A 27,956-nucleotide genomic window follows, 5' to 3' on the forward strand; every position below is an offset into this window, starting at 1 on the left:
TTCTCTTTAATTTGGTGTTACTGTCCTTACAGATGTGACAGGAGACAGAAAACACGCTGCTGTTTGCTCATATTTAATAATCAGCTCTGCACGGGAGCTGAAGCAGACTTGCTCTTACAGTATAAGGCTACGTCCACACGCACCCGGTATTTTTGAAAACACAATTTTTCTATGCGTTTGCACCTTTCGTCCACACGTAAACGGCGTTTTTGGTCACTGAAAACGGAGATCTCTAAAAACGCCTGCCAGGGTGAATATTTTCGAAAACTCCGTTTTTGCATTTACGTGTGGACGAGGAAAACGGAGAAAACGCAGCGTCAAAGGTGTGCGCCTTTTTTGACGTCACACTGTGCGCCACGTTATTGTTTCGGTGAAATGAATTTCTACAATACTGTTAATTGTACTCTCTGCAGTGTTTCAGTGCTTACATATACACACACAGTCCCTCCACACATACCACTCGGTTCTGCTTCTATGCCCCATCTTTGTTTACTATTTCCTACCGAGGCTTCTAGACTTCTGATTGGCCAACATTTCTACACTGTTAGGAATATATCGCCACCTGTTGCTTTGGCAAGTTCCTAGCAGCGTTTCCCTTCATGTCTGCGTTTATGTGTGGACGGGATTACTTTTTAAAACGAAAACGGAAAATCTCCGTTTTCAAAAATACCCGTGTACGTGTGGACGTAGCCTAAGACTCGTAATGAAAGTACAGTAACGATAGTTAGTTAGTGACTGAGCAGCCCGGTGCTTTTTTTCTTGATTTCTTTAGTCAGGGTAAATTTATTCACCTCCACGGAAAGTTTCCCCGACAGCTGAGTGTTCATCAATGATGCTAGTTATGGATTAGCTTACAAACACATTTAACTTACCGAAAATACTGCGGCGGTGTAAAAATTCTCAACAAAGAAATACAAATTCAAACATAATGACAGATTGCACAGCCACGAGTAATCTGAAAAATGCCACAGCAAACACTGTGAGGCAACTCCTTCAACATTACAAAAACAACATTACAAAAGAACAGTGGCAGAAATTTCAGGCAGGTCACCCAGATCGCGCCACTATAGATTCTATATGCAACATGTTGGACCTGTGCTTGGATTTGACAGGTGTAGCACTGAGGCCTGCCCAGGAAACAACCCCCAAAAAAATCAGTGGCCCCCCATGCCAAAACTTGTAGCTGCAAGGGACATATGCCCCGAAAACATAAGGCCATGAGGAAAATTGTCCAGCTTTAACTATTGGGGCCTGATTTCCTTACGAAAACACCAAAAACCAAAAATAAGCAGAAAACAAAACCAAAAAGAAGAGGGGGAGGAATTTCAAGCAGGTTCCTCAGACAAAGACTCCCTCTCTGCTAAAACTTGTAGGTGCAAGAAACAAATTCCCCCAAAATATAAGGTCATTAAGAAATTGTCTTGCTTTAACAACTGGAGCCTGATTTCCATACGAAAACACCTAACAACAAAAACTGACAATAACACAGCCTCGAGTAATCCAGACACTGACAGCAGTGATGACACGAGTAATCCAGACACTGACAGCAGTGATGACACGAGTGTAGGTGTAGCACTGAGGCCTGCCCAGGAAACGAATCCCCAAAAATCAGTACACCTCCCTGCTAAAACTTGTAGCTGCAAGGAACAAATGCCCCCAAAACATGAGGAAATTAAGAAATTGTCTCGCTTTAACAATTGGAGCCTGATTTCCATAAAAATCCACCAAAAAACAAAAGAAGACAATAAGACAGCCTTGAGTAATCCAGTGACTGTCAGCAGTGATCACAAGAGTAATCCCAGACTTGGTAATCCAGACAGTGTCAGCAGTGATCACACAAGTAATTCAGACAGTGATCACACAAGTACTTCAGACAGCAGTGATCATAAGAGTAATCCCAGACTGGGTAATTCAGACAGTGCCAGCAGTGATCACAAGAGTAATCCCAGACTTGGTAATTCAGACGGTGCCAGCAGTGATCACAGAAGTAATTCAGACAGCAGTGATTATAAGAGTAATCCCAGACTGGGTAATTCAGACGGTGCCAGCAGTGATCACAGAAGTAATTCAGACAGCAGTGATCATAAGAGTAATCCCAGACTGGGTAATTCAGACAGTGCCAGCAGTGATCACAAGAGTAATCCCAGACTTGGTAATTCAGACGGTGCCAGCAGTGATCACAGAAGTAATTCAGACAGCAGTGATTATAAGAGTAATCCCAGACTGGGTAATTCAGACGGTGCCAGCAGTGATCACAGAAGTAATTCAGACAGCAGTGATCATAAGAGTAATCCCAGACTGGGTAATTCAGACAGTGCCAGCAGTGATCACAAGAGTAATCCCAGATTTGGTAATTCAGACATTGCCAGCAGTGATCACACAAGTAATTCAGACAACAGTGATCATAAGCGTTATCCCAGACTGGGTAATTCAGACAGTGTCAGCAGTGATCACACAAGTAATTCAGACAGCAGTGATCATAAGAGTAATCCCAGACTTGGTAATCCAGACAGTGTCAGCAGTGATCACAGAAGTAATTCAGACAGCAGTGATCATAAGCGTAATCCCAGACTGGGTAATTCAGACAGTGTCAGTGTCAGAAATGTAACGTAGCAAATGCATATTGGCTATCAGTGTATATTGTCACATCTTATTTCTCTGCAGCTTTACACACTTCCGTTAAAGCTAGCATCTCTGCTGCTCAAACAAATATGAAACATGTCCTGTGTTCCACTGTCTCCACTGTTGGGTCTGTTCCCACAAACCCCGCTAATTCTAGAGACTTATTCATCATGAATGAAAACAAGACAGTCAGCGATCGATCGATTACTTGCGCAAGGGAGGCCTCATCTGTGTCCAGCACGAAAATGACCCCAAATCCGGCCTCCTCTCGCTGCCTTTTATTGAGAGATAGTTCACACAAAACACAGCAAAGCAACGCCCACATGGTTCTAAGGCATTGTATGTATATGTGTGAACCTTTATATGTAAGTAGGAATGTGTGTGTGTGTCACTACAATACAACTGTATACAGACATAGACATTCAAACACATCAGTTGACTTTATCGTTTGTCCATGTGGCTCTCAGCTAACTTCAAAGCTGTAGCCTGGTCAACACCCTTCTTTATGACTCCTATCAACCCCCCGAATCTTCTCACTATAGGCATCCTGTGGGGGTTAGAGTCAACTGGTGAATTATCTGCATTTACAACTCTTCTCCTGTCCTGTTGTCACCACAGGAAAAGCTTTGTAAAGGAAATTGGATCAAGGTGTTTTGATCTTCTTGGCTCACAACCTCAACCAGCTTAGAGAAGTGTTCATGATGCAAATCTAGACAAAAGGCTTCTCTGTTTGCATCCTTCTTGCAGAGGACACAAAGAATAGGTGACATTGCTCAGATTTCATGGTAAATCTCCAACTTGGACTAATCCATTGCCCTTCATACACATAGGCAACTGGCCTGTTTCCAGTTCATTTAGCTGTTCAATGTCCTGCAGCAAGTCAGACACTTGGAGTCAGACTAGCAGGTCTGTCGTACCAGAGCAGTTCACCTTCCCAGCTACTGGTGAATCAACCATCCATTCAGGTTCAGAAGTTGAAAAGTTGGCAGTGTTCCAAGTACGTTTACACCTGGATGTGTTGCTACGGCAACCAACAAACTGTCTCACTCTCAGTGATGCTATATGGCCACAGTCCAGAAGAATGTGTAGACAGTGGCATCACAAGCATAACCATTGGTCTTGTTCTTTATGTGAGCGGTTGTGTTCACAAACTGCCACAGGTAGTTGTTGAAAACCCCATGCGGGTACTGGGTGTGATTTGCTCTGTCCCAGTGCGCTCCTGTCATCCCACTCTGGGTCCACAGGCACAAGAAGGCGCACAGCACATTCCCAGCCATTCTGATGAGTACCTGTGGCTCAGTTGGTTTCTTCACCGGATTGAGACGAGGGGCCCTGGAGGCTTTCCCCCCCCTTTGTACCCGGTCTTCCTGCCACTTACCCCGAGCTGGCCTGGATGTGTGTCACCTTCTTGCAGTGCGCTTGATGTATCCAAGTGTTCCTTCCAGCAACTTCACCGCTGTGGTCGTCGTCAGCAGCATCCGATATGGACCTTCCCACCGTGGACTGGACCAGCACTTCCTCTCCATGGCCTTATCAACATCCAATCTCCAGACTTCAGACTCTGCTCCTGTGGAGAAACAGAATCATCTGGTAGATCATTTGTTCTCAAGACTTCTTTATTTTTACACATTTTAAGCATCTAATCTGCTAATATGCTCTCTCTTCTGCTCTTCTATCATCACTACAGAAGACTAGAACTCTAAATGCTCTAACATATATTATCTCAACGAGTCAGACCATTCTCTGTTGGAGTAATCCTCATGTACATCTTAACTAATTCTATACAGTTTCACCATGTCCTGCGTGTCTCTTCCAAAGTCTTAACATTACTATTCCATTAGTTCTCTCTACCAACCCTGCACTTTGTGGGTGATATGAACAATGATGTTTTAGTGTTATCCCTAGATGTTGTGCCATTAATCTAATCACTTCATTTACAAAATGTGGACCATTATCACTATAAATGGTCTCGGGAATCCCGTGTTCCAAATGATATTCTTACATATTGCTTTGGCAACCGAAATGGCATCTGCTTCCCTAGTTGGTACAATTTCTACCCACTTTGAAAAAGGACACACTATCACTAAACAGTACTTATAGTTATTACAGTTGGACAGTTCTATAATCCATGTGAATGATTTGTAATGGGTGACTGGATCTGGGGAATTTCCCTCTCTTAGGTCTCAAATTACCCCGAGAATTGTGCTTGCAACATATCATACATGACCTGCAAAAATTTTTTTTTAAAGGGTATTTAATCTTAAAGTATAAACTACTCATTATCTCCCTCCTGTTGCGACATGGCAAAGCCCATGGCGCAAAATAGCAGCAGTCTTATACAAATTCTAAGGCAGTATTGGTTTATCACACAGATAACAAACACCATCCTGCAAGCTCGCTCCTACTGTAAATCACAACTGTTTCCCTGCAGTAGATGAGTGGCCCTGCATATCTACCAGTGCATCCCGCATAATAGCCAACGTCTGCTGGTGTTGCACTGCTAAAACGTTAACACCATGTTCTCCTAAAGTTGCCTCTTTTGCGATCTTATCTGCAAAAGCATTCTCTAATGACACTGGATCTTTCCCTCACATGTGTGCTACACATTTACAAACGGCAATCCTACTGGGTAAAAACTCTGGCTCCAGCAGATTTTGCAAAAGTTTGGCATGTTCTACAGGTTTCCCTGTAGAGGCTGTCACACCTCGTCTCAAGATCGTGGCTCAAGAGTTGGGAGTTCGCCTTGTAATCGGAAGGTTACCGGTTCGAGCCCCGGCTCGGACAGTCTCGGTCGTTGTGTCCTTGGGCAAGACACTTCACCCGTTGCCTACTGGTGGTGGTCAGAGGGCCCGGTGGCGCCAGTGTCCGGCAGCCTCGCCTCTGTCAGTGCGCCCCAGGGTGGCTGTGGCTACAATGTAGCTTGCCATCACCAGTGTGTGAATGTGTGCGTGAATGGGTGAATGACTGGGTATGTAAAGCGCTTTGGGGTCCTTAGGGACCAAAAAGGCGCTATATAAATACAGGCCATTTACCATTTTACCATTTACCACTGCATCACAAAGAAATGTAACGTAGCAAATGCATATTGGCTATCAGCGTATATTGTCACATCTTATTTCTCTGCAGCTTTACACACTTCCGTTAAAGCTAGCATCTCTGCTGCTCAAACAAATATGAAACATGCTAGTTGTCCTGCACAGATAACTTCCTCACTATCTACTACAGTAAAACCTGTTTTAGTCTCTACTGTTGTAAAACTCAAACCATCAACAAACCAAACCTTTCCCTCACCAAGTGGCACATCTATTAAGTCATCCCTCGGCTTACACTCCTTCTCTACGTGGTCTCTACACTCATGAGAAGTGCCCTCTTCTTTCGTTGGCAAAAGGTTTGACGGATTCAGAATTGTGCACCACTTTATGGTTATGTATGGTTATGAGAGTAACAGTAACATTAAAGACAATTTTAGTCTGCAGTAGTAGACATCTGCCTCGTGTGGAACTAACAGTGTCAAAAAGGTGAAAAACTATATCCTGAAACATTGTACAGCTTAAGCTGCTGCACATACTGATCTCACGCATGGAGGTAAAGCACAAGCAACTAGAGCTAATCTTTTAGGATAGTAAGTTACTGGCTTCACTTGTGGAAAAGGTGCTGTTAGTTATTTCACAGTCACCTGGCATTTGTGCTGTTCACAGAACCACAAGTCCATCGCTGGACCTCCTCTGCGCTGTCACTTTTGGAGCTTGGCACGCTCCCTCAGGTTCTCATGATTCAATGTTGCTGAAGATTTTAAAGGCAGAGCACGTCGTACACCTTAGTTGTCTTCCTCAATGTCAACGTTGAAACTCTTTTATCTCATTTAAGATTTTGCTGTGCAGAGTCTCCTCATGACGATCTCCTGGAAGCCCAGTAGCACAGCTCTCCGTGCTGAAGGCGATCTCCGATCCTCCTGAAGACTCTCTCCAGGCTTCAGCTTCCATCTTGTGGACGATCCTCTCAGTCACTCCTTCTCGTCATGGCATCTCACGACATCTGCAAATTAAAATGACACTCCTCTCGCCACATGGCTTCCACCATGTGTCAACTCCCCAATGAGACATGTACAAGAATGTTGCACAGTCCCCCTAAAACAATCTCCAGGGGTTGTCCCTTGGAGCAGCCATACTCCAACCTGTAACCCTGTGTAAAAACATCAGTCAGCAATTAAATGTTTAGCTTGTTTAACTCTCAGCTCCACATGGAGCCTGTATCATGGAAGACAAAGTCTTTAAATCAAACTTCACATTTTCAACCAACTATAGATCAAAAGAGTAATAAAGTACTCAGCATAAAAGACAAATATCATGTGCAGATATTCTCAAATCATTAAATCACTATTATTATCATAATTTGTCCCAAATCATGAACCATCCCAATTTATTCCACAATTTAATCGGTGACTTTCCTTAAGCAACGTCACTCCACTCATTTTATCACTGTGAGCTCAATAGTGGCCAGCTAATGAGCCCCATATTCAACTATTCTGTAACCACTGCACATTTGTCTGTCTGTGCTGAATCCTTTACAAGCACTCTTAAAGGAAAACAAACATTAGCCAAACACACGTTCATCCTGGTGGTCAGGTGCCGGCCATCCAGATTCCAGAGATCAAGAAGGTCATAAAGTTAACACTCTGCTGTAAAAAGAAGTAACACTGGTTTCAAATGGTAAATGGTAAATGGCCTGTATTTATATAGCGCTTTAACAGTCCCTAAGGACCCCAAAGCGCTTTACATACCCAGTCATCCACCCATTCACACACTGGTGATGGCAAGCTACATTGTAGCCACAGCCACCCTGGGGCGCACTGACAGAGGCGAGGCTGCCGAACACTGGCGCCACCGGGCCCTCTGACCACCACCAGTAGGCAACGGGTGAAGTGTCTTGCCCAAGGACACAACGACCGAGACTGTCCAAGCCGGGGCTCGAACCGGCAACCTTCCGATTACAAGGCGAACTCCCAACTCTTGAGCCACGATCGCCCACAGTGTTCAAACACAGTGTCACACTGTATTCACTACTGTATTCACTACTCCCTTGTAACATTCACAGCCTGTAACCACAGTTTTCTTCACACAAAATCTCAGTAATCCTGTGATAGAAAAACATCATTAAGTTGTGTCCTGCTATAAATCACATGATCAAATCACATGATTAATCATCTGCTGTGAAAAGAAAGGTAAATGTTAGCGCTGCGCATTTGTATACACTCTTTCTCACAGTAATCTCTGTGAGCAACACAAAGTAGTTAATAACAAACCCATGGTGAATTCACAGACACAGAGAATTTTAAACTAAAAAGGTTAAATTTTCAGAGTTCACGTAGTCATGTGACCCAAGTTTCCTCTTGTGTTCTCCTTCTGTTCCTGCAACAGAAGACACACACAGAGATACAGCCACACCTTTGTCAGGTGGGGGTTAATTTCACACAATGGTGTTAAGTCAGTCAGTCAATTTTTCCACTCATTTTTTATTTGCTGACAGTAGAACCTCTCGTGACGCAATAAGTTTCTACTGCCAGCAATGACGTCATTTCAAAAAAAAGAAAAAAAAGAATTTAGACTGGATTACGTCACTGAATCCTTTTTGGCAGGGACTTACTTTCTGATTGTCCCAAATACAGTGGCTTGCAAAAGTATTCGGAATGAATCAATTTTATTGGAATTCCACGTGAAAGACCAATACAAAGTGGTGTACAAGTGAGAAGTGGAACGAAAATCATACATGATTCCAAACATTTTTTACAAATAAATAACTGAAAAGCGGGGTGTGCGTTATTATTCAGCCCCCTGAGTCAATACTTTGTAGAACCACCTTTTGCTGCAATTACAGCTGCCAGTCTTTTAGGGTATGTCTCTACCAGCTTTGCACATCTAGAGACTGAAATTCTTGCCCATTCTTCTTTGCAAAACAGCTCCAGCTCAGTCAGATTAGATGGACAGCATTTGTGAACAGCAGTTTTCAGATCTTGCCACAGATTCTCGATTGGATTTAGACACCAGACAGGTCAGGGATAAAGTTACTGAGAAATTTAAAGCAGGCTTAGGCTACAAAAAGATTTCCCAAGCCTTGAACATCCCACGGAGCACTGTTCAAGCAATCATTCAGAAATGGAAGGACTATGGCACAACTGTAAACCTACCAAGACAAGGACGTCCACCTAAACTCACAGGCCGAACAAGGAGAGCGCTGATCAGAAATGCAGCCAAGAGGCCCATGGTGACTCTGGATGAGCTGCAGAGATCTACAGCTCAGGTGGGGGAATCTGTCCATAGGACAACTATTAGTCGTGCACTGCACAAAGTTGGCCTTTATGGAAGAGTGGCAAGAAGAAAGCCATTGTTAACAGAAAACCATAAGAAATCCTGTTTGCAGTTTGCCACAAGCCATGTGGGGGACACAGCAAACATGTGGAAGAAGGTGCTCTGCTCAGATGAGACCAAAATGGAACTTTTTGGCCAAAATGCAAAACGCTATGTGTGGCGGAAAACTAACACTGCACATCACTCTGAACACACCATCCCCACTGTCAAATATGGTGGTGGCAGCATCATGCTCTGGGGTGGTTCTCTTCAGCAGGGACAGGAAGCTGGTCAGAGTTGATGGGAAGATGGATGGAGCCAAATACAGGGCCATCTTGGAAGAAAACCTCTTGGAGTCTGCAAAAGACTTGAGACTGGGGCGGAGGTTCACCTTCCAGCAGGACAACGACCCTAAACATAAAGCCAGGGCAACAAAGCAATGGTTTAAAACAAAACATATCCATGTGTTAGAATGGCCCAGTCAAAGTACAGATCTAAATCCAATCGAGAATCTGTGGCAAGATCTGAAAACTGCTGTTCACAAATGCTGTCCATCTAATCTGACTGAGCTGGAGCTGTTTTGCAAAGAAGAATGGGCAAGAATTTCAGTCTCTAGATGTGCAAAGCTGGTAGAGACTCACCCTAAAAGACTGGCAGCTGTAATTGCAGCAAAAGGTGGTTCTAAAAAGTATTGACTCAGGGGGCTGAATAATTACGCACACCCCACTTTTCAGTTATTTATTTGTAAAAAATGTTTGGAATCATGTATGATTTTCGTTCCACTTCTCACGTGTACACCACTTTGTATTGGTCTTTCACGTGGAATTCCAATAAAATTAATTCATGTTTGTGGCTGTAATGTGACAAAATGTGGAAAAGTTCAAGGGGGCCGAATACTTTTGCAGTGGCTTTCTCCCAAGCCCATTTTAATTTTTGGAGAAACTCACTTTTGCAACAGTTTTCTCGACGACGAGTCGTATAACGCTTCTGTTCTAATCGTGCATATCTGCTCAAACAGAGATCATCAACCGAAACTTTCAGTGCACCATGAAAGTAACAAAATAAAAAGAAAGGAAAGCAAATAAAGGAAAGCAAAGGAAAGGAAGGCCTTGTTTAAGTCATGACACATGTTTTTCATGCCAGGGGGATAAATCGTACCAACCCAATTGGCAGGCTCGATTTAGTAACAAAAGACAAATCAACAGCCAGTTTAATCTCAAACATTCATCCAATCAGATTCTCATCACTGCTTAAAACAACACACACATCTCTCTCTCTCTCTCATAAACAGAAAGTAGCGTTACAGCTGTTTCAGGCTGAGAAACACCAAACACTCTTCGTGCTATCATTCACCACACAACTATGTTATTTCTTTGTCCACTGGGCAGGTGACCTGCAGAATCACGTCTGCCCCAGCTGGATACCTTTTCACACACACCGTGACGTCAGACACACTCACTTCTGCTTAGAGCACAATTTCACTTCATTCGTCAACGATCCACACACCACGTGCTGCCCAATAAAACTTTGCAGTGTATTTCATCCTCTTTCAAGGCAGACTTAAACACCATGTTTTGTTTTTTTTTCTGTTGTGTCAGGGATGGATATGTGATTGCAACGTTTATGTTCACTTTCTTTCCTTTCTGTCTCCTCTCCTGCCTAGTCTGTTTTGGACTCATTGCTGCTCCTAATGCCTCTCCATACTCAGCCTTTAGTCTCTCCTCCACCTCTGCCTCTGCTCTCTCACGCTCTTCTCTGGCTCTTCTTTCTGCTAACATTCTTGCTCTTTCTAATGCTTTTCTACGGTGTTGTTCCACAACTTAGCGACTGCTAACTGCAATTCCTTCTTCTGCTTAGCTGTCCCTGTTTTACCTGCTGCACTTACAGTTATTCTTTCTACAAGCATTTTACACTGAACTTCCACTAATATCCCTTCAAATCCATATTTCTTACACCAACAACCTACATACTGCATGCTACCTGGTGAATATTTCTCCATAAATTTTACATCCCCTTCTAAGGCAGCCTTACACATTATTCTCACACAAGACAACAATCAGCCACACTCACGCAGACCACGTCTGGCCCGCACACACACACATAGGCCTATCGCTTGCGTCTACACGCACAGCTAGCGCTCTCTGTTGAAAACTCTCAAACGCCCCATATGGCGGAGAAATTCAACCGTCGGACACTCTCCAAACGCCCCAAATGGCGGAGATTCCGAACACTCCTCACGGCGGAGTCACCGAACCTAGGTTGTCTCCACGCCCCACACGGCGGAGAAGCCTGCGTCTCTCTCTCTCACGCTGCTAGGCGCTCCCGTACCTGCGATCAACGCAGGGTCACGTAGCCGCTCTCTAAGGCCTTCTGTACTTACTGTTCGTGTTGTTTCCGTTCATGGGAAGAGTCTCTGTATCCCGTCAATCGCCATCCATCCCGAGGGGAGTTCAGACGCAAACTTTCCGGCCTGGTGACAAGCATCAAGGCACCAGGGCTTTCCGTCAATCATCCCAGACGTTGCGGTGGCGTCCTCTCCCTCTCCTCGCGGTGGATGCGATGTGTTAGGTTCCGGCTCCGAAGGACCAAATAAATGTTGGGTCTGTTCCCACAAACCCCGCTAATTCTAGAGACTTATTCATCATGAATGAAAACAAGACAGTCAGCGATCGATCGATTACTTGCGCAAGGGAGGCCTCATCTGTGTCCAGCACGAAAATGACCCCAAATCCGGCCTCCTCTCGCTGCCTTTTATTGAGAGACAGTTCACACAAAACACAGCAAAGCAACGCCCACATGGTTCTAAGGCATTGTATGTATATGTGTGAACCTTTATATGTAAGTAGGAATGTGTGTGTGTGTGTGTGTGTGTGTGTGTGTGTGTGTGAGAGACCTCCTGCTGACCAAAGGGTCGTAAAAGCAGGAAGCTTACAACACAAGAAACAGATCTTTCAGATAGGATGTATCTACAATAAAACCTCCCCCAACAAAGAGTGGTTAGAGGTGCTCAGGATCAAAGGAATGGCTTTGATAATACTGCTTGAACCAAGACTGTACAAATTTAAGAAACACAATGGCAACATTCAACAATTAGACCTAACATTTCCAATGATGTTAAACTATAACTTTCTTCCGACTGCTGCATGTGGAAAATTGATTCAGGTCTGCTTTTCATCTGAAAGTGACAAAACTAAGACATTTTCATTATTATCATCACTGCTTAACCAACACACACATCTCTCTCTGTCTTTCGTGAACTCTCCTTTCTTAAAGGCAGAAAATGAGATTATAGTTGTTCTTGGCTGATAAACACAAAACCTTTTCCCTATGATTATTTTTCATCTACAATGTACATTTTTTCTCTCTCTCTCTTTTTTTTTTTTTGCATGGTGACCTGCAGAATCACCGCTCTCACAACTGGAGACAATTACTTTCACACAGTGCACACACACTGCGACGTCAGGCACATTCACACTCACTTTTCATCTGCATAAATAAATCACATGGCTGATGATATGTGCCATGGTGATCCATAAGTATGATCACAAGTTTATTTAATTATTTTTCAACCCAACAAAACAAATAAACAAAAACATGATGCTGATGTTATGAACACTCTACACACGAGTCAAGATACAGGAAAACTGCTGCGCATCTGAAAGAACTCACGGAAACGCTGCACACTCCAGTTATCATAATTATTATAGTTCTGTTTCCCTCTCTTTGATGAGTTTTCAGCCAGCTCTCGATCTGATAATGTGAAGCTTGCTCATCAGCTCAGAAGAGACCCAACGCAACCTCACACAGTGGTTGTGTGCTTTGCCCACAGTGGCAAAGACTTGCACTTTCATATTCAATTCAGCTTCTCCATCATGTAGTTTTCAGCTGCTTCATACAGGGTTCAGCATATTAGTTGTTTTCATAGGTGTGCTCTATTTCTCAACAATGGCTCATATTAGGATGACAGTCTTTCAAACAGGTCAAGTGCCTCTATGCACGTCATTAGATTAAATATTTACCTATTTTACTTCATCTCATATGTCATTGTACTGAATTTGAGCAACCCTAAGCTTAATGCAGATTATTGTTAACAATTGGTTAAATTAATGGTCTGGAGCACAGGCTGTTGTTGATCAGGGCAACTCTCAGCTGGGTAACAGCTGAGAGATTGCATTTCCTTCCCAGCTGCGATTTTTAGCTTTTCGTGGATTTCTCCACCTATTTGCACTAATTTTACCTGCTCCGGTTTGTTGTTTTTCTAACCATTCCTCATCAGGTGTTAATTTTACTTGTTTATTAATAAAATAGAAGTAGTTCAGCAGCATATTATGCTGTAAAATCAACTTACTTCCAGACATATACACACATAGACATTTTGCGCTAATTTGTCACGAAGTACTTTCAGCTACCTCTAAAACCAGTCTAAACACAGTTCCTTTTGGCGAACTTAAACCTATTTTAATTTCTTTGTCTCAACATGTTTTAATTTGCCTAAACGTGTTTTAATTTGCCTAAACGTATTTTAATTTGTCACAAAGTAATTTCGCTACCTCCAAAACCAGTCTAAACTTAGTTCTTTTGGTGAACTTAAACCTATTTTATCACGTTTCTTTAAACCTTTGCGGCCGTTTTATATATCAAAATAGTGTTTCTCACCCTCAGACGTCTCACTGGTGGTTTGGATCGTCAGACTGAATCCCACCGCCGTGGACCAGACTATAAACACCGGTCCGGACCCGAATTCTAAGAGGGCTGTGCACAGACTTCGGTGCTGGCTTCCCACGGCGTCAGGACTCAGTGTGCCAGATCTTGGAACAGAGTCACAGATAACAGTTCTGATATTTCTGATCCGGCTACAAAGGACCAAAACAAATGCCAAGAGATGTATTCTAAGACACTTCTTCAGCTTCGAATCAGAGAGGAGAAACACACACTGCAGTTAGTTACTTGCAAGCAAGGGCAGTCACATCACTCGCACAGAAGTGCGGGCTCTGAGACTCGCACCGTGCACTGCCCTGGTCTTTATTTATACATCATTGGGGGGTGTGTGTGTGTGTGTGTGTGACCCCATAAAGACTTCGCTAAACCTGCTGGTCTGGAAGTCCAACAGTTCATCTAAACAAAAGGCACTTAGCTAAAAACAGACATAGATACGTTTATCCTATCATAAAACAATAAGAGAAGATATGCCCTTTTCCCATGCTTGGAGGATGTGGGTGTGGATGCCAGAACACTCTGGAATGCACACAAAGCCCCTGCACCCCTCTAAAGACCACACACTCTATCACTACACAATCGATTATACACCTCTAAGCATATATGGAAACTTGTATCATTAAAAGATTATACTGACTACTAAGTACAATTTCCATTGACAATAAGGTTTATCCCTGAAATGTGAAATAAAGCTGATCCTTCCCTGTCCTTACACACTCAGGATCTGAAGTTCTACTCTTATATTTTTTCAGTTCTACAGTTCTGCTTTCAGCTCACATATAAGCTGTTTATTAAAAAGAGCCTTATATACTAACAGATTTGCCAATGTAACGTTTACCTTTGACTTTTTGGTGCTTTGTAAATGGAAATCTGCAAAAATGAGATGGTTTCAGTCCTGGTTCAGTCTGCTGCTGCATCCTGGTCTGCTGCCTGAGAATTCAACAACAAATACTAATGCTTTAAATTATTTCACAAATTATGTAAGCTGTACAGAGTACTGCACATGTAACTTTGTGAACAATACCACATTGAGAATCATTCAATATCAGACTTTTGTTTTTAACCTGAATATTTGAAACCAAATTAAACACAAATTTGAAGTTAAGCTGCCAAACGGCTGTAGTTGGTTTCAGTACATAAATATTGAGCTTTACTATTTTAATCCATAGTTAATGATTAATGAGGGTTTACTGAAGTGCAAGCTTTCTCTTTAATTTGGTGTTACTGTCCTTACAGATGTGACAGGAGACAGAAAACACGCTGCTGTTTGCTCATATTTAATAATCAGCTCTGCACGGGAGCTGAAGCAGACTTGCTCTTACAGTATAAGGCTACGTCCACACGTACCCCGGTATTTTTGAAAACACAATTTTTCTATGCGTTTGCACCTTTCGTCCACACGTAAACGGCGTTTTTGGTCACTGAAAACGGAGATTTCTAAAAACGCCTGCCAGGGTGAATATTTTCGAAAACTCCGTTTTTGCATTTACTGTGGACGAGGAAAACGGAGAAAACGCAGCGTCAAAGGTGTGCGCCTTTTCTGACGTCACACTGTGCGCCACGTTATTGTTTCGGTGAAATGAATTTCTACAATACTGTTAATTGTACTCTCTGCAGTGTTTAAATGCTTACATATACACACACAGTCCCTCCACACATACCACTCGGTTCTGCTTCTATGCCCCATCTTTGTTTACTATTTCCTACCGAGGCTTCTAGACTTCTGATTGGCCAACATTTCTACACTGTTAGGAATATATCGCCACCTGTTGCTTTGGCAAGTTCCTAGCAGCGTTTCCCTTCATGTCTGCGTTTATGTGTGGACGGGATTACTTTTTAAAACGAAAACGGAAAATCTCCGTTTTCAAAAATACCCGTGTACGTGTGGACGTAGCCTAAGACTCGTAATGAAAGTACAGTAACGATAGTTAGTTAGTGACTGAGCAGCCCGGTGCTTTTTTTTCTTGATTTCTTTAGTCAGGGTAAATTTATTCACCTCCACGGAAAGTTTCCCCGACAGCTGAGTGCTCATCGATGACGCTAGTTATGGATTACCTTACAAACACATTTAACTTACCGAAAATATTGCGGCGGTGCATCGGGTCCTTCTGTCGGGTAGTCCAGTTTACCGTTTGAAACAGTCGGTGGTGGTTTTGGGACGTAAACGGTGCCATTCCCGAACAGAGATACGCAGGTCAAAGCTGTTACAATTACGTTGCACCCAATGTAACAGCATTATGGTCATAATTAGAATCAAACTTATGAAAAAGGAGGCCCATTGAGCACAAATCAGCGTGATGAGAACTACTGATAATGCTGAACGCAGTCAACCAGGTGGGCGCAAAAGGGTTGCTAAGCAAAATAGTTGATTTTATTAAAGTGGGCGGGGCCAATCTACAGATGAAAGGACAGAGTGACGTCAGGGAATAGATTTGTTAAGATGAAAAGACAGGGCGGAGCCTATAAGCTCAAATAGGCAAGGCAAAACGCCTTGGGAGAGCATAAATAGGGTTTGAACTTCTGCTCATAGCTATCTTTGAGAAAGCGACTCAACAAATTCAAACATAATGACAGATCGCACAGCCAGGAGTAGTCTGAAAAATGCCACAGCAAACACTGTGAGGCAACTCCTTCGAGACTACAAAAACAACATTACAAAAGAACAGTGGCAGAAATTTCAGGCAGGTCACCCAGATCGCGCCACTATAGATTCTATATGCCACATGTTGGACCTGTGCTCGGATTTGACAGGTGTAGCACTGAGGCCTGCCCAGGAAACAACCCCAAAAATCAGTGGCCCCCATGCTAAAACTTGTAGCTGCAAGGGACATATGCCCGAAAACACAAGGCCAAGAGGAAATTGTCCTGCTTTAACAACTGGAGCCTGATTTCCTTACCAAAACACCTAACAACAAAAACTGACAATAACACAGCCTCGAGTAATCCAGACACTGACAGCAGTGATGACACGAGTGTAGGTGTAGCACCGAGGTCTGCCCAGGAAACGACTCCCCAAAAATCAGTACACCTCCCTGCTAAAACTTGTAGCTGCAAGGAACAAATGCCCCAAAACACAAGCAAATTAAGAAATGGTCTTGCTTTAACAATTGGAGCCTGATTTCCATAAAATGCACCCAAAAACAAAAGACGACCATAAGACAGCCTCGAGTAATTCAGACACTGTCAGCACTGTTCACACGAGTGTAGGTGTAACACCGAGGCCAGCCCAGGAAACGACTCCCCAAAAATCAGTACACCTCCCTGCTAAAACTTGTAGCTGCAAGGAACAAATGCCCCCAAAACATGAGGAAATTAAGAAATTGTCTCGCTTTAACAATTGGAGCCTGATTTCCATAAAATCCACCAAAAAGAAAAGAAGACAATGAGACAGCCGTGAGTAATCCAGTGACTGTCAGCAGTGATCACAAGAGTAATCCCAGACTTGGTAATCCAGACAGTGTCAGCAGTGATCACACAAGTAATTCAGACAGTGATCACACAAGTACTTCAGACAGTGTCAGCAGTGATCATACAAGTAATTCAGACAGCAGTGATCATAAGCGTAATCCCAGACTGGGTAATTCAGACAGTCCCAGCAGTGATCACACAAGTAATTCAGACAGCAGTGATCATAAGCGTAATCCCAGACTGGGTAATTCAGACAGTGTCAGCAGTGATCACATAAGTAATTCAGACAGCAGTGATCATAAGCGTAATCCCAGACTGGGTAATTCAGACAGTCCCAGCAGTGATTACACAAGTAATTCAGACAGCAGTGATCATAAGCGTAATCCCAGACTGGGTAATTCAGACAGTGTCAGCAGTGATCACATAAGTAATTCAGACAGCAGTGATCATAAGCGTAATCCCAGACTGGGTAATTCAGACAGTGCCAGCAGTGATCACATAAGTAATTCAGACAGCAGTGATCATAAACGTAATCCCAGACTGGGTAATTCAGACAGTGCCAGCAGTGATCATAAGAGTAATCCCAGAGTGGGTAATTCAGACAGTGCCAGCAGTGATCATAAAAGTAATCCCAGACTGGGTAATTCAGACAGTCCCAGCAGTGATCACACAAGTAATTCAGACAGCAGTGATCATAAGCGTAATCCCAGACTGGGTAATTCAGACAGTGTCAGCAGTGATCACATAAGTAATTCAGACAGCAGTGATCATAAGCGTAATCCCAGACTGGGTAATTCAGACAGTGCCAGCAGTGATCATAAGAGTAATCCCAGACTGGGTAATTCAGACAGTCCCAGCAGTGATCACACAAGTAATTCAGACAGCAGTGATCATAAGCGTAATCCCAGACTGGGTAATTCAGACAGTGTCAGCAGTGATCACATAAGTAATTCAGACAGCAGTGATCATAAGCGTAATCCCAGACTGGGTAATTCAGACAGTGCCAGCAGTGATCATAAGAGTAATCCCAGACTGGGTAATTCAGACAGTGCCAGCAGTGATCATAAGAGTAATCCCAGACTGGGTAATTCAGACAGTCCCAGCAGTGATCACACAAGTAATTCAGACAGCAGTGATCATAAGCGTAATCCCAGACTGGGTAATTCAGACAGTGTCAGCAGTGATCACATAAGTAATTCAGACAGCAGTGATCATAAGCGTAATCCCAGACTGGGTAATTCAGACAGTGTCAGCAGTGATCACATAAGTAATTCAGACAGCAGTGATCATAAAGCGTAATCCCAGACTGGGTAATTCAGACAGTGTCAGCAGTGATCACATAAGTAATTCAGACAGCAGTGATCATAAGCGTAATCCCAGACTGGGTAATTCAGACAGTCCCAGCAGTGATCACACAAGTAATTCAGACAGCAGTGATCATAAGCGTAATCCCAGACTGGGTAATTCAGACAGTGTCAGCAGTGATCACATAAGTAATTCAGACAGCAGTGATCATAAGCGTAATCCCAGACTGGGTAATTCAGACAGTGTCAGCAGTGATCACATAAGTAATTCAGACAGCAGTGATCATAAGCGTAATCCCAGACTGGGTAATTCAGACAGTGTCAGCAGTGATCACATAAGTAATTCAGACAGCAGTGATCATAAGCGTAATCCCAGACTGGGTAATTCAGACAGTGTCAGCAGTGATCACACAAGTAATTCAGACAGCAGTGATCATAAGCGTAATTCCAGACTGGGTAATCCAGACAGTGTCAGGAGTGATCACACAAGTAATTCAGACAGTGATCACATAAGTAATTCAGACAGTGATCACACAAGTAATTCAGACAGTGATCACACAAGTAATTCAGACAGTGATCACACAGCAACCTCTACAGAAATCACAGCAGAAAACATAAAAATGGGGATCGGTCATTGTGAATAAAGCAACGGTTAACCAATTTAATATCTATAACCTAGAATTGCAAAAATACAGATTTTTGGTGGAAAACTGTCTGGAAGAACTTGTTATGCGGCTTGCAAAAAAATCAGGCCAGGTCATTAGTCGGAACATAGTTTTCGCCATCGCCAACCGGCTTGCAACCCAAATCTGTGCTGAAATCACAGATGAATTTTATAATATCCCCATAGCGAAGTTCCAAAACTTCCACAAGGTGATTTACAAAGCCCTCTGTAAAAGGTGGAAAAATCCCAAAAATATTCTGGAATTTATGGCATCGGATTGTCCAGAGCACAACATCACAATTGTTAACATTTTCATGGACAAGGCAGCCAAACTGTCTACAAAACCAAGTCGCATACGTCGTTTTTTCGCATTTGTAGGCCGAATGTTCACCAGGAAATGAAATAAGGTTTCTGTAATGTAGGGAAATCCTGATATAGACTCAAAACATTTTTCTAAAACTAATTAGAGACTTTAAATTGGCTAGTTTTAAAATCATAATGGCTCTTTAATCGATCGAGTCATTTCTGAAAACCTTGACAGGTCGCAGCAGATGGCCCCGCCCTCACTGAGCCTGGTTCTGCTGAAGGTTTCTTCCTATTAAAGGAGTTTTCCTTCCCACTGTCGCCTAGTGCTTGCTCAGAGGGGTTTGTCTGTTGGGTTTTCTTTTTAACCCTGGAGAACCCATGGGGTCAAATTTGACTCCATGGTTTCCCTTGAAAACCAATGGGGTCGGATCTGACCCCATGGGTTCTCCAGGGTTAATACTATAAGGTAACAAACTCACAGTAATACACTGTAAAGTTGTTACCTTACAGTATGAAGCGCCTTAAAAAGACCATCATTTCATTTCCTTTGGCGCGATACAGACTGAAGTGAATTGAACTACCAACATAACTAATTTAGCACTTCAAGTTAAAATCAATAAAATGTAAAATTTTACGCCTTGATTTCTGTTCATTTTTATTGCTTGTGAGTTGAATATGTGTTATTTGAATATGTGCTATTTAACCTACTTCCTGTTTCCTGCAAATGTGTAACCTATTTTGAAATCTTTAAACACACTGAACATGGCAGAATACATACAGTACATACACACATTTAATAAAGGAGAATGTGACAGTTTTATTTCTTATCTTATTTCAAAACACACATTGATTTATGTGTTAATGTGTTTTGTTTTTGTTTTAGAAAAAGAGACCAGTGTAAAGAAAAGGGGAGAGGTTGATTGACAGCAGAGAAATAAGAATAAATGAGATCTTCAAAGTCAAAGAAATGCAAGTGAAAATAGAATTGTATTTTATCCCAATGATCTTGTGTGATTAACTGTTTAAAAGAATTGTGATTTAAATCATAATTCATCTCCCAGCCCTGTTATTAATTACCCAACAAAACAAATAAACAAAAACATGATGCTGATGTTATGAACACTCTACACACGAGTCAAGATACAGGAAAACTGCTGCGCATCTGAAAGAACTCACGGAAACGCTGCACACTCCAGTTATCATAATTATTATAGTTCTGTTTCCCTCTCTTTGATGAGTTTTCAGCCAGCTCTCGATCTGATAATGTGAAGCTTGCTCATCAGCTCAGAAGAGACCCAACGCAACCTCACACAGTGGTTGTGTGCTTTGCCCACAGTGGCAAAGACTTGCACTTTCATATTCAATTCAGCTTCTCCATCATGTAGTTTTCAGCTGCTTCATACAGGGTTCAGCATATTAGTTGTTTTCATAGGTGTGCTCTATTTCTCAACAATGGCTCATATTAGGATGACAGTCTTTCAAACAGGTCAAGTGCCTCTATGCACGTCATTAGATTAAATATTTACCTATTTTACTTCATCTCATATGTCATTGTACTGAATTTGAGCAACCCTAAGCTTAATGCAGATTATTGTTAACAATTGGTTAAATTAATGGTCTGGAGCACAGGCTGTTGTTGATCAGGGCAACTCTCAGCTGGGTAACAGCTGAGAGATTGCATTTCCCTTCCCAGCTGCGATTTTTAGCTTTTCGTGGATTTCTCCACCTATTTGCACTAATTTTACCTGCTCCGGTTTGTTGTTTTTCTAACCATTCCTCATCAGGTGTTAATTTTACTTGTTTATTAATAAAATAGAAGTAGTTCAGCAGCATATTATGCTGTAAAATCAACTTACTTCCAGACATATACACACATAGACATTTGCGCGCTAATTTGTCACGAAGTACTTTCAGCTACCTCTAAAACCAGTCTAAACACAGTTCCTTTTGGCGAACTTAAACCTATTTTAATTTCTTTGTCTCAACATGTTTTAATTTGCCTAAACGTGTTTTAATTTGCCTAAACGTATTTTAATTTGTCACAAAGTAATTTCGGCTACCTCCAAAACCAGTCTAAACTTAGTTCTTTTTGGTGAACTTAAACCTATTTTATCACGTTTCTTTAAACCTTTGCGGCCGTTTTATATATCAAAATAGTGTTTCTCACCCTCAGACGTCTCACTGGTGGTTTGGATCGTCAGACTGAATCCCACCGCCGTGGACCAGACTATAAACACCGGTCCGGACCCGAATTCTAAGAGGGCTGTGCACAGACTTCGGTGCTGGCTTCCCACGGCGTCAGGACTCAGTGTGCCAGATCTTGGAACAGAGTCACAGATAACAGTTCTGATATTTCTGATCCGGCTACAAAGGACCAAAACAAATGCCAAGAGATGTATTCTAAGACACTTCTTCAGCTTCGAATCAGAGAGGAGAAACACACACTGCAGTTAGTTACTTGCAAGCAAGGGCAGTCACATCACTCGCACAGAAGTGCGGGCTCTGAGACTCGCACCGTGCACTGCCCTGGTCTTTATTTATACATCATTGGGGGTGTGTGTGTGTGTGTGTGTGTGACCCCATAAAGACTTTCGCTAAACCTGCTGGTCTGGAAGTCCAACAGTTCATCTAAACAAAAGGCACTTAGCTAAAAACAGACATAGATACGTTTATCCTATCATAAAACAATAAGAGAAGATATGCCCTTTTCCCATGCTTGGAGGATGTGGGTGTGGATGCCAGAACACTCTGGAATGCACACAAAGCCCCTGCACCCCTCTAAAGACCACACACTCTATCACTACACAATCGATTATACACCTCTAAGCATATATGGAAACTTGTATCATTAAAAGATTATACTGACTACTAAGTACAATTTCCATTGACAATAAGGTTTATCCCTGAAATGTGAAATAAAGCTGATCCTTCCCTGTCCTTACACACTCAGGATCTGAAGTTCTACTCTTATATTTTTCAGTTCTACAGTTCTGCTTTCAGCTCACATATAAGCTGTTTATTAAAAGAGCCTTATATACTAACAGATTTGCCAATGTAACGTTTACCTTTGACTTTTGGTGCTTTGTAAATGGAAATCTGCAAAAATGAGATGGTTTCAGTCCTGGTTCAGTCTGCTGCTGCATCCTGGTCTGCTGCCTGAGAATTCAACAACAAATACTAATGCTTTAAATTATTTCACAAATTATGTAAGCTGTACAGAGTACTGCACATGTAACTTTGTGAACAATACCACATTGAGAATCATTCAATATCAGACTTTTGTTTTTAACCTGAATATTTGAAACCAAATTAAACACAAATTTGAAGTTAAGCTGCCAAACGGCTGTAGTTGGTTTCAGTACATAAATATTGAGCTTTACTATTTTAATCCATAGTTAATGATTAATGAGGGTTTACTGAAGTGCAAGCTTTCTCTTTAATTTGGTGTTACTGTCCTTACAGATGTGACAGGAGACAGAAAACACGCTGCTGTTTGCTCATATTTAATAATCAGCTCTGCACGGGAGCTGAAGCAGACTTGTTTACAGTATAAGGCTACGTCCCACACGTACCCGGTATTTTTGAAAACACAATTTTTCTATGCGTTTGCACCTTTCGTCCACACGTAAACGGCGTTTTTGGTCACTGAAAACGGAGATTTCTAAAAACGCCTGCCAGGGTGAATATTTTCGAAAACTCCGTTTTTGCATTTACTGTGGACGAGGAAAACGGAGAAAACGCAGCGTCAAAGGTGTGCGCCTTTTCTGACGTCACACTGTGCGCCACGTTATTGTTTCGGTGAAATGAATTTCTACAATACTGTTAATTGTACTCTCTGCAGTGTTTAAATGCTTACATATACACACACAGTCCCTCCACACATACCACTCGGTTCTGCTTCTATGCCCCATCTTTGTTTACTATTTCCTACCGAGGCTTCTAGACTTCTGATTGGCCAACATTTCTACACTGTTAGGAATATATCGCCACCTGTTGCTTTGGCAAGTTCTAGCAGCGTTCCCTTCATGTCTGCGTTTATGTGTGGACGGATTACTTTTAAAACGAAAACGGAAAATCTCCGTTTTCAAAAAAATACCCGATGCACGTGTGGACGTAGCCTAAGACTCGTAATGAAAGTACAGTAACGATAGTTAGTTAGTGACTGAGCAGCCCGGTGCTTTTTTTTTTCTTGATTTCTTTAGTCAGGGTAAATTTATTCACCTCCACGGAAAGTTTCCCCGACAGCTGAGTGCTCATCGATGACGCTAGTTATGGATTACCTTACAAACACATTTAACTTACCGAAAATATTGCGGCGGTGCATCGGGTCCTTCTGTCGGGTAGTCCAGTTTACCGTTTGAAACAGTCGGTGGTGGTTTTGGGACGTAAACGGTGCCATTCCCGAACAGAGATACGAGGTCAAAGCTGTTACAATTACGTTGCACCCAATGTAACAGCATTATGGTCATAATTAGAATCAAACTTATGAAAAGGAGGCCCATTGAGCACAAATCAGCGTGATGAGAACTACTGATAATGCTGAACGCAGTCAACCAGGTGGGCGCAAAAGGGTTGCTAAGCAAAATAGTTGATTTTATTAAAGTGGGCGGGGCCAATCTACAGATGAAAGGACAGAGTGACGTCAGGGAATAGATTTGTTAAGATGAAAAGACAGGGCGGAGCCTATAAGCTCAAATAGGCAAGGCAAAACGCCTTGGGAGAGCATAAATAGGGTTTGAACTTCTGCTCATAGCTATCTTTGAGAAAGCGACTCAACAAATTCAAACATAATGACAGATCGCACAGCCAGGAGTAGTCTGAAAAATGCCACAGCAAACACTGTGAGGCAACTCCTTCGAGACTACAAAAACAACATTACAAAAGAACAGTGGCAGAAATTTCAGGCAGGTCACCCAGATCGCGCCACTATAGATTCTATATGCCACATGTTGGACCTGTGCTCGGATTTGACAGGTGTAGCACTGAGGCCTGCCCAGGAAACAACCCCCAAAAAATCAGTGGCCCCCCATGCTAAAACTTGTAGCTGCAAGGGACATATGCCCCGAAAACACAAGGCCAAGAGGAAATTGTCCTGCTTTAACAACTGGAGCCTGATTTCCTTACCAAAACACCTAACAACAAAAACTGACAATAACACAGCCTCGAGTAATCCAGACACTGACAGCAGTGATGACACGAGTGTAGGTGTAGCACCGAGGTCTGCCCAGGAAACGACTCCCCAAAAATCAGTACACCTCCCTGCTAAAACTTGTAGCTGCAAGGAACAAATGCCCCCAAAACACAAGCAAATTAAGAAATGGTCTTGCTTTAACAATTGGAGCCTGATTTCCATAAAAATGCACCCAAAAACAAAAGACGACCATAAGACAGCCTCGAGTAATTCAGACACTGTCAGCACTGTTCACACGAGTGTAGGTGTAACACCGAGGCCAGCCCAGGAAACGACTCCCCAAAAATCAGTACACCTCCCTGCTAAAACTTGTAGCTGCAAGGAACAAATGCCCCCAAAACATGAGGAAATTAAGAAATTGTCTCGCTTTAACAATTGGAGCCTGATTTCCATAAAAATCCACCAAAAAAGAAAAGAAGACAATGAGACAGCCGTGAGTAATCCAGTGACTGTCAGCAGTGATCACAAGAGTAATCCCAGACTTGGTAATCCAGACAGTGTCAGCAGTGATCACACAAGTAATTCAGACAGTGATCACACAAGTACTTCAGACAGTGTCAGCAGTGATCATACAAGTAATTCAGACAGCAGTGATCATAAGCGTAATCCCAGACTGGGTAATTCAGACAGTCCCAGCAGTGATCACACAAGTAATTCAGACAGCAGTGATCATAAGCGTAATCCCAGACTGGGTAATTCAGACAGTGTCAGCAGTGATCACATAAGTAATTCAGACAGCAGTGATCATAAGCGTAATCCCAGACTGGGTAATTCAGACAGTCCCAGCAGTGATTACACAAGTAATTCAGACAGCAGTGATCATAAGCGTAATCCCAGACTGGGTAATTCAGACAGTGTCAGCAGTGATCACATAAGTAATTCAGACAGCAGTGATCATAAGCGTAATCCCAGACTGGGTAATTCAGACAGTGCCAGCAGTGATCACATAAGTAATTCAGACAGCAGTGATCATAAACGTAATCCCAGACTGGGTAATTCAGACAGTGCCAGCAGTGATCATAAGAGTAATCCCAGAGTGGGTAATTCAGACAGTGCCAGCAGTGATCATAAAAGTAATCCCAGACTGGGTAATTCAGACAGTCCCAGCAGTGATCACACAAGTAATTCAGACAGCAGTGATCATAAGCGTAATCCCAGACTGGGTAATTCAGACAGTGTCAGCAGTGATCACATAAGTAATTCAGACAGCAGTGATCATAAGCGTAATCCCAGACTGGGTAATTCAGACAGTGCCAGCAGTGATCATAAGAGTAATCCCAGACTGGGTAATTCAGACAGTCCCAGCAGTGATCACACAAGTAATTCAGACAGCAGTGATCATAAGCGTAATCCCAGACTGGGTAATTCAGACAGTGTCAGCAGTGATCACATAAGTAATTCAGACAGCAGTGATCATAAGCGTAATCCCAGACTGGGTAATTCAGACAGTGCCAGCAGTGATCATAAGAGTAATCCCAGACTGGGTAATTCAGACAGTGCCAGCAGTGATCATAAGAGTAATCCCAGACTGGGTAATTCAGACAGTCCCAGCAGTGATCACACAAGTAATTCAGACAGCAGTGATCATAAGCGTAATCCCAGACTGGGTAATTCAGACAGTGTCAGCAGTGATCACATAAGTAATTCAGACAGCAGTGATCATAAGCGTAATCCCAGACTGGGTAATTCAGACAGTGTCAGCAGTGATCACATAAGTAATTCAGACAGCAGTGATCATAAGCGTAATCCCAGACTGGGTAATTCAGACAGTGTCAGCAGTGATCACATAAGTAATTCAGACAGCAGTGATCATAAGCGTAATCCCAGACTGGGTAATTCAGACAGTCCCAGCAGTGATCACACAAGTAATTCAGACAGCAGTGATCATAAGCGTAATCCCAGACTGGGTAATTCAGACAGTGTCAGCAGTGATCACATAAGTAATTCAGACAGCAGTGATCATAAGCGTAATCCCAGACTGGGTAATTCAGACAGTGTCAGCAGTGATCACATAAGTAATTCAGACAGCAGTGATCATAAGCGTAATCCCAGACTGGGTAATTCAGACAGTGTCAGCAGTGATCACATAAGTAATTCAGACAGCAGTGATCATAAGCGTAATCCCAGACTGGGTAATTCAGACAGTGTCAGCAGTGATCACACAAGTAATTCAGACAGCAGTGATCATAAGCGTAATTCCAGACTGGGTAATCCAGACAGTGTCAGGAGTGATCACACAAGTAATTCAGACAGTGATCACATAAGTAATTCAGACAGTGATCACACAAGTAATTCAGACAGTGATCACACAAGTAATTCAGACAGTGATCACACAGCAACCTCTACAGAAATCACAGCAGAAAACATAAAAAATGGGGGATCGGTCATTGTGAATAAAGCAACGGTTAACCAATTTAATATCTATAACCTAGAATTGCAAAAATACAGATTTTTGGTGGAAAACTGTCTGGAAGAACTTGTTATGCGGCTTGCAAAAAAATCAGGCCAGGTCATTAGTCGGAACATAGTTTTCGCCATCGCCAACCGGCTTGCAACCCAAATCTGTGCTGAAATCACAGATGAATTTTATAATATCCCCATAGCGAAGTTCCAAAACTTCCACAAGGTGATTTACAAAGCCCTCTGTAAAAGGTGGAAAAATCCCAAAAATATTCTGGAATTTATGGCATCGGATTGTCCAGAGCACAACATCACAATTGTTAACATTTTCATGGACAAGGCAGCCAAACTGTCTACAAAACCAAGTCGCATACGTCGTTTTTTCGCATTTGTAGGCCGAATGTTCACCAGGAAATGAAATAAGGTTTCTGTAATGTAGGGAAATCCTGATATAGACTCAAAACATTTTTCTAAAACTAATTAGAGACTTTAAATTGGCTAGTTTTAAAATCATAATGGCTCTTTAATCGATCGAGTCATTTCTGAAAACCTTGACAGGTCGCAGCAGATGGCCCCGCCCCTCACTGAGCCTGGTTCTGCTGAAGGTTTCTTCCTATTAAAAGGGAGTTTTTCCTTCCCACTGTCGCCTAGTGCTTGCTCAGAGGGGTTTGTCTGTTGGGTTTTCTTTTTAACCCTGGAGAACCCATGGGGTCAAATTTGACTCCATGGTTTCCCTTGAAAACCAATGGGGTCGGATCTGACCCCATGGGTTCTCCAGGGTTAATACTATAAGGTAACAAACTCACAGTAATACACTGTAAAGTTGTTACCTTACAGTATGAAGCGCCTTAAAAAGACCATCATTTCATTTCCTTTGGCGCGATACAGACTGAAGTGAATTGAACTACCAACATAACTAATTTAGCACTTCAAGTTAAAATCAATAAAAATGTAAAATTTTACGCCTTGATTTCTGTTCATTTTTATTGCTTGTGAGTTGA

The 27,956-nt window shown here is 42.4% G+C and overlaps 1 protein-coding gene and 1 long non-coding RNA gene across 7 annotated transcripts; one reads left to right on the forward strand and one right to left on the reverse strand.

Annotated features, from left to right (window-relative positions):
- Positions 1–576: 576 nt before the first annotated feature.
- On the forward strand, positions 577–27,917 carry LOC120441142 (dentin sialophosphoprotein-like). 6 transcript variants are annotated; one of them, XM_039615035.1, is made up of 2 exons: positions 577–1,868; positions 25,102–27,917. In XM_039615035.1, exons 1-2 carry the CDS (start codon positions 1,651–1,653, stop codon positions 27,371–27,373), a joined length of 2,490 nt encoding a protein of 829 aa, XP_039470969.1. In that variant the 5' UTR covers positions 577–1,650; the 3' UTR covers positions 27,374–27,917. The 6 variants fall into 6 exon arrangements, with proteins under 6 accessions (XP_039470969.1, XP_039470970.1, XP_039470967.1 ...); XM_039615036.1 differs by lacking the exon at positions 577–1,868 and having other exon boundaries at positions 23,943–25,643; positions 26,388–27,917; XM_039615033.1 differs by lacking the exon at positions 577–1,868 and having other exon boundaries at positions 23,945–26,087; positions 26,388–27,917.
- LOC120441143 lies at positions 13,564–22,896 on the reverse strand. The gene is made up of 3 exons (XR_005613818.1): positions 22,430–22,896; positions 14,521–14,612; positions 13,564–13,774 (listed from the first exon to the last, which is right to left on the reverse strand). It is a non-coding gene; the product is annotated as an uncharacterized LOC120441143 (long non-coding RNA).
- Positions 27,918–27,956: the final 39 nt, after the last annotated feature.

The sequence above is a fragment of the Oreochromis aureus genome, linkage group 7, assembly GCF_013358895.1.
Source record: "Oreochromis aureus strain Israel breed Guangdong linkage group 7, ZZ_aureus, whole genome shotgun sequence".
Taxonomy (NCBI): Eukaryota; Metazoa; Chordata; class Actinopteri; order Cichliformes; family Cichlidae; genus Oreochromis; species Oreochromis aureus.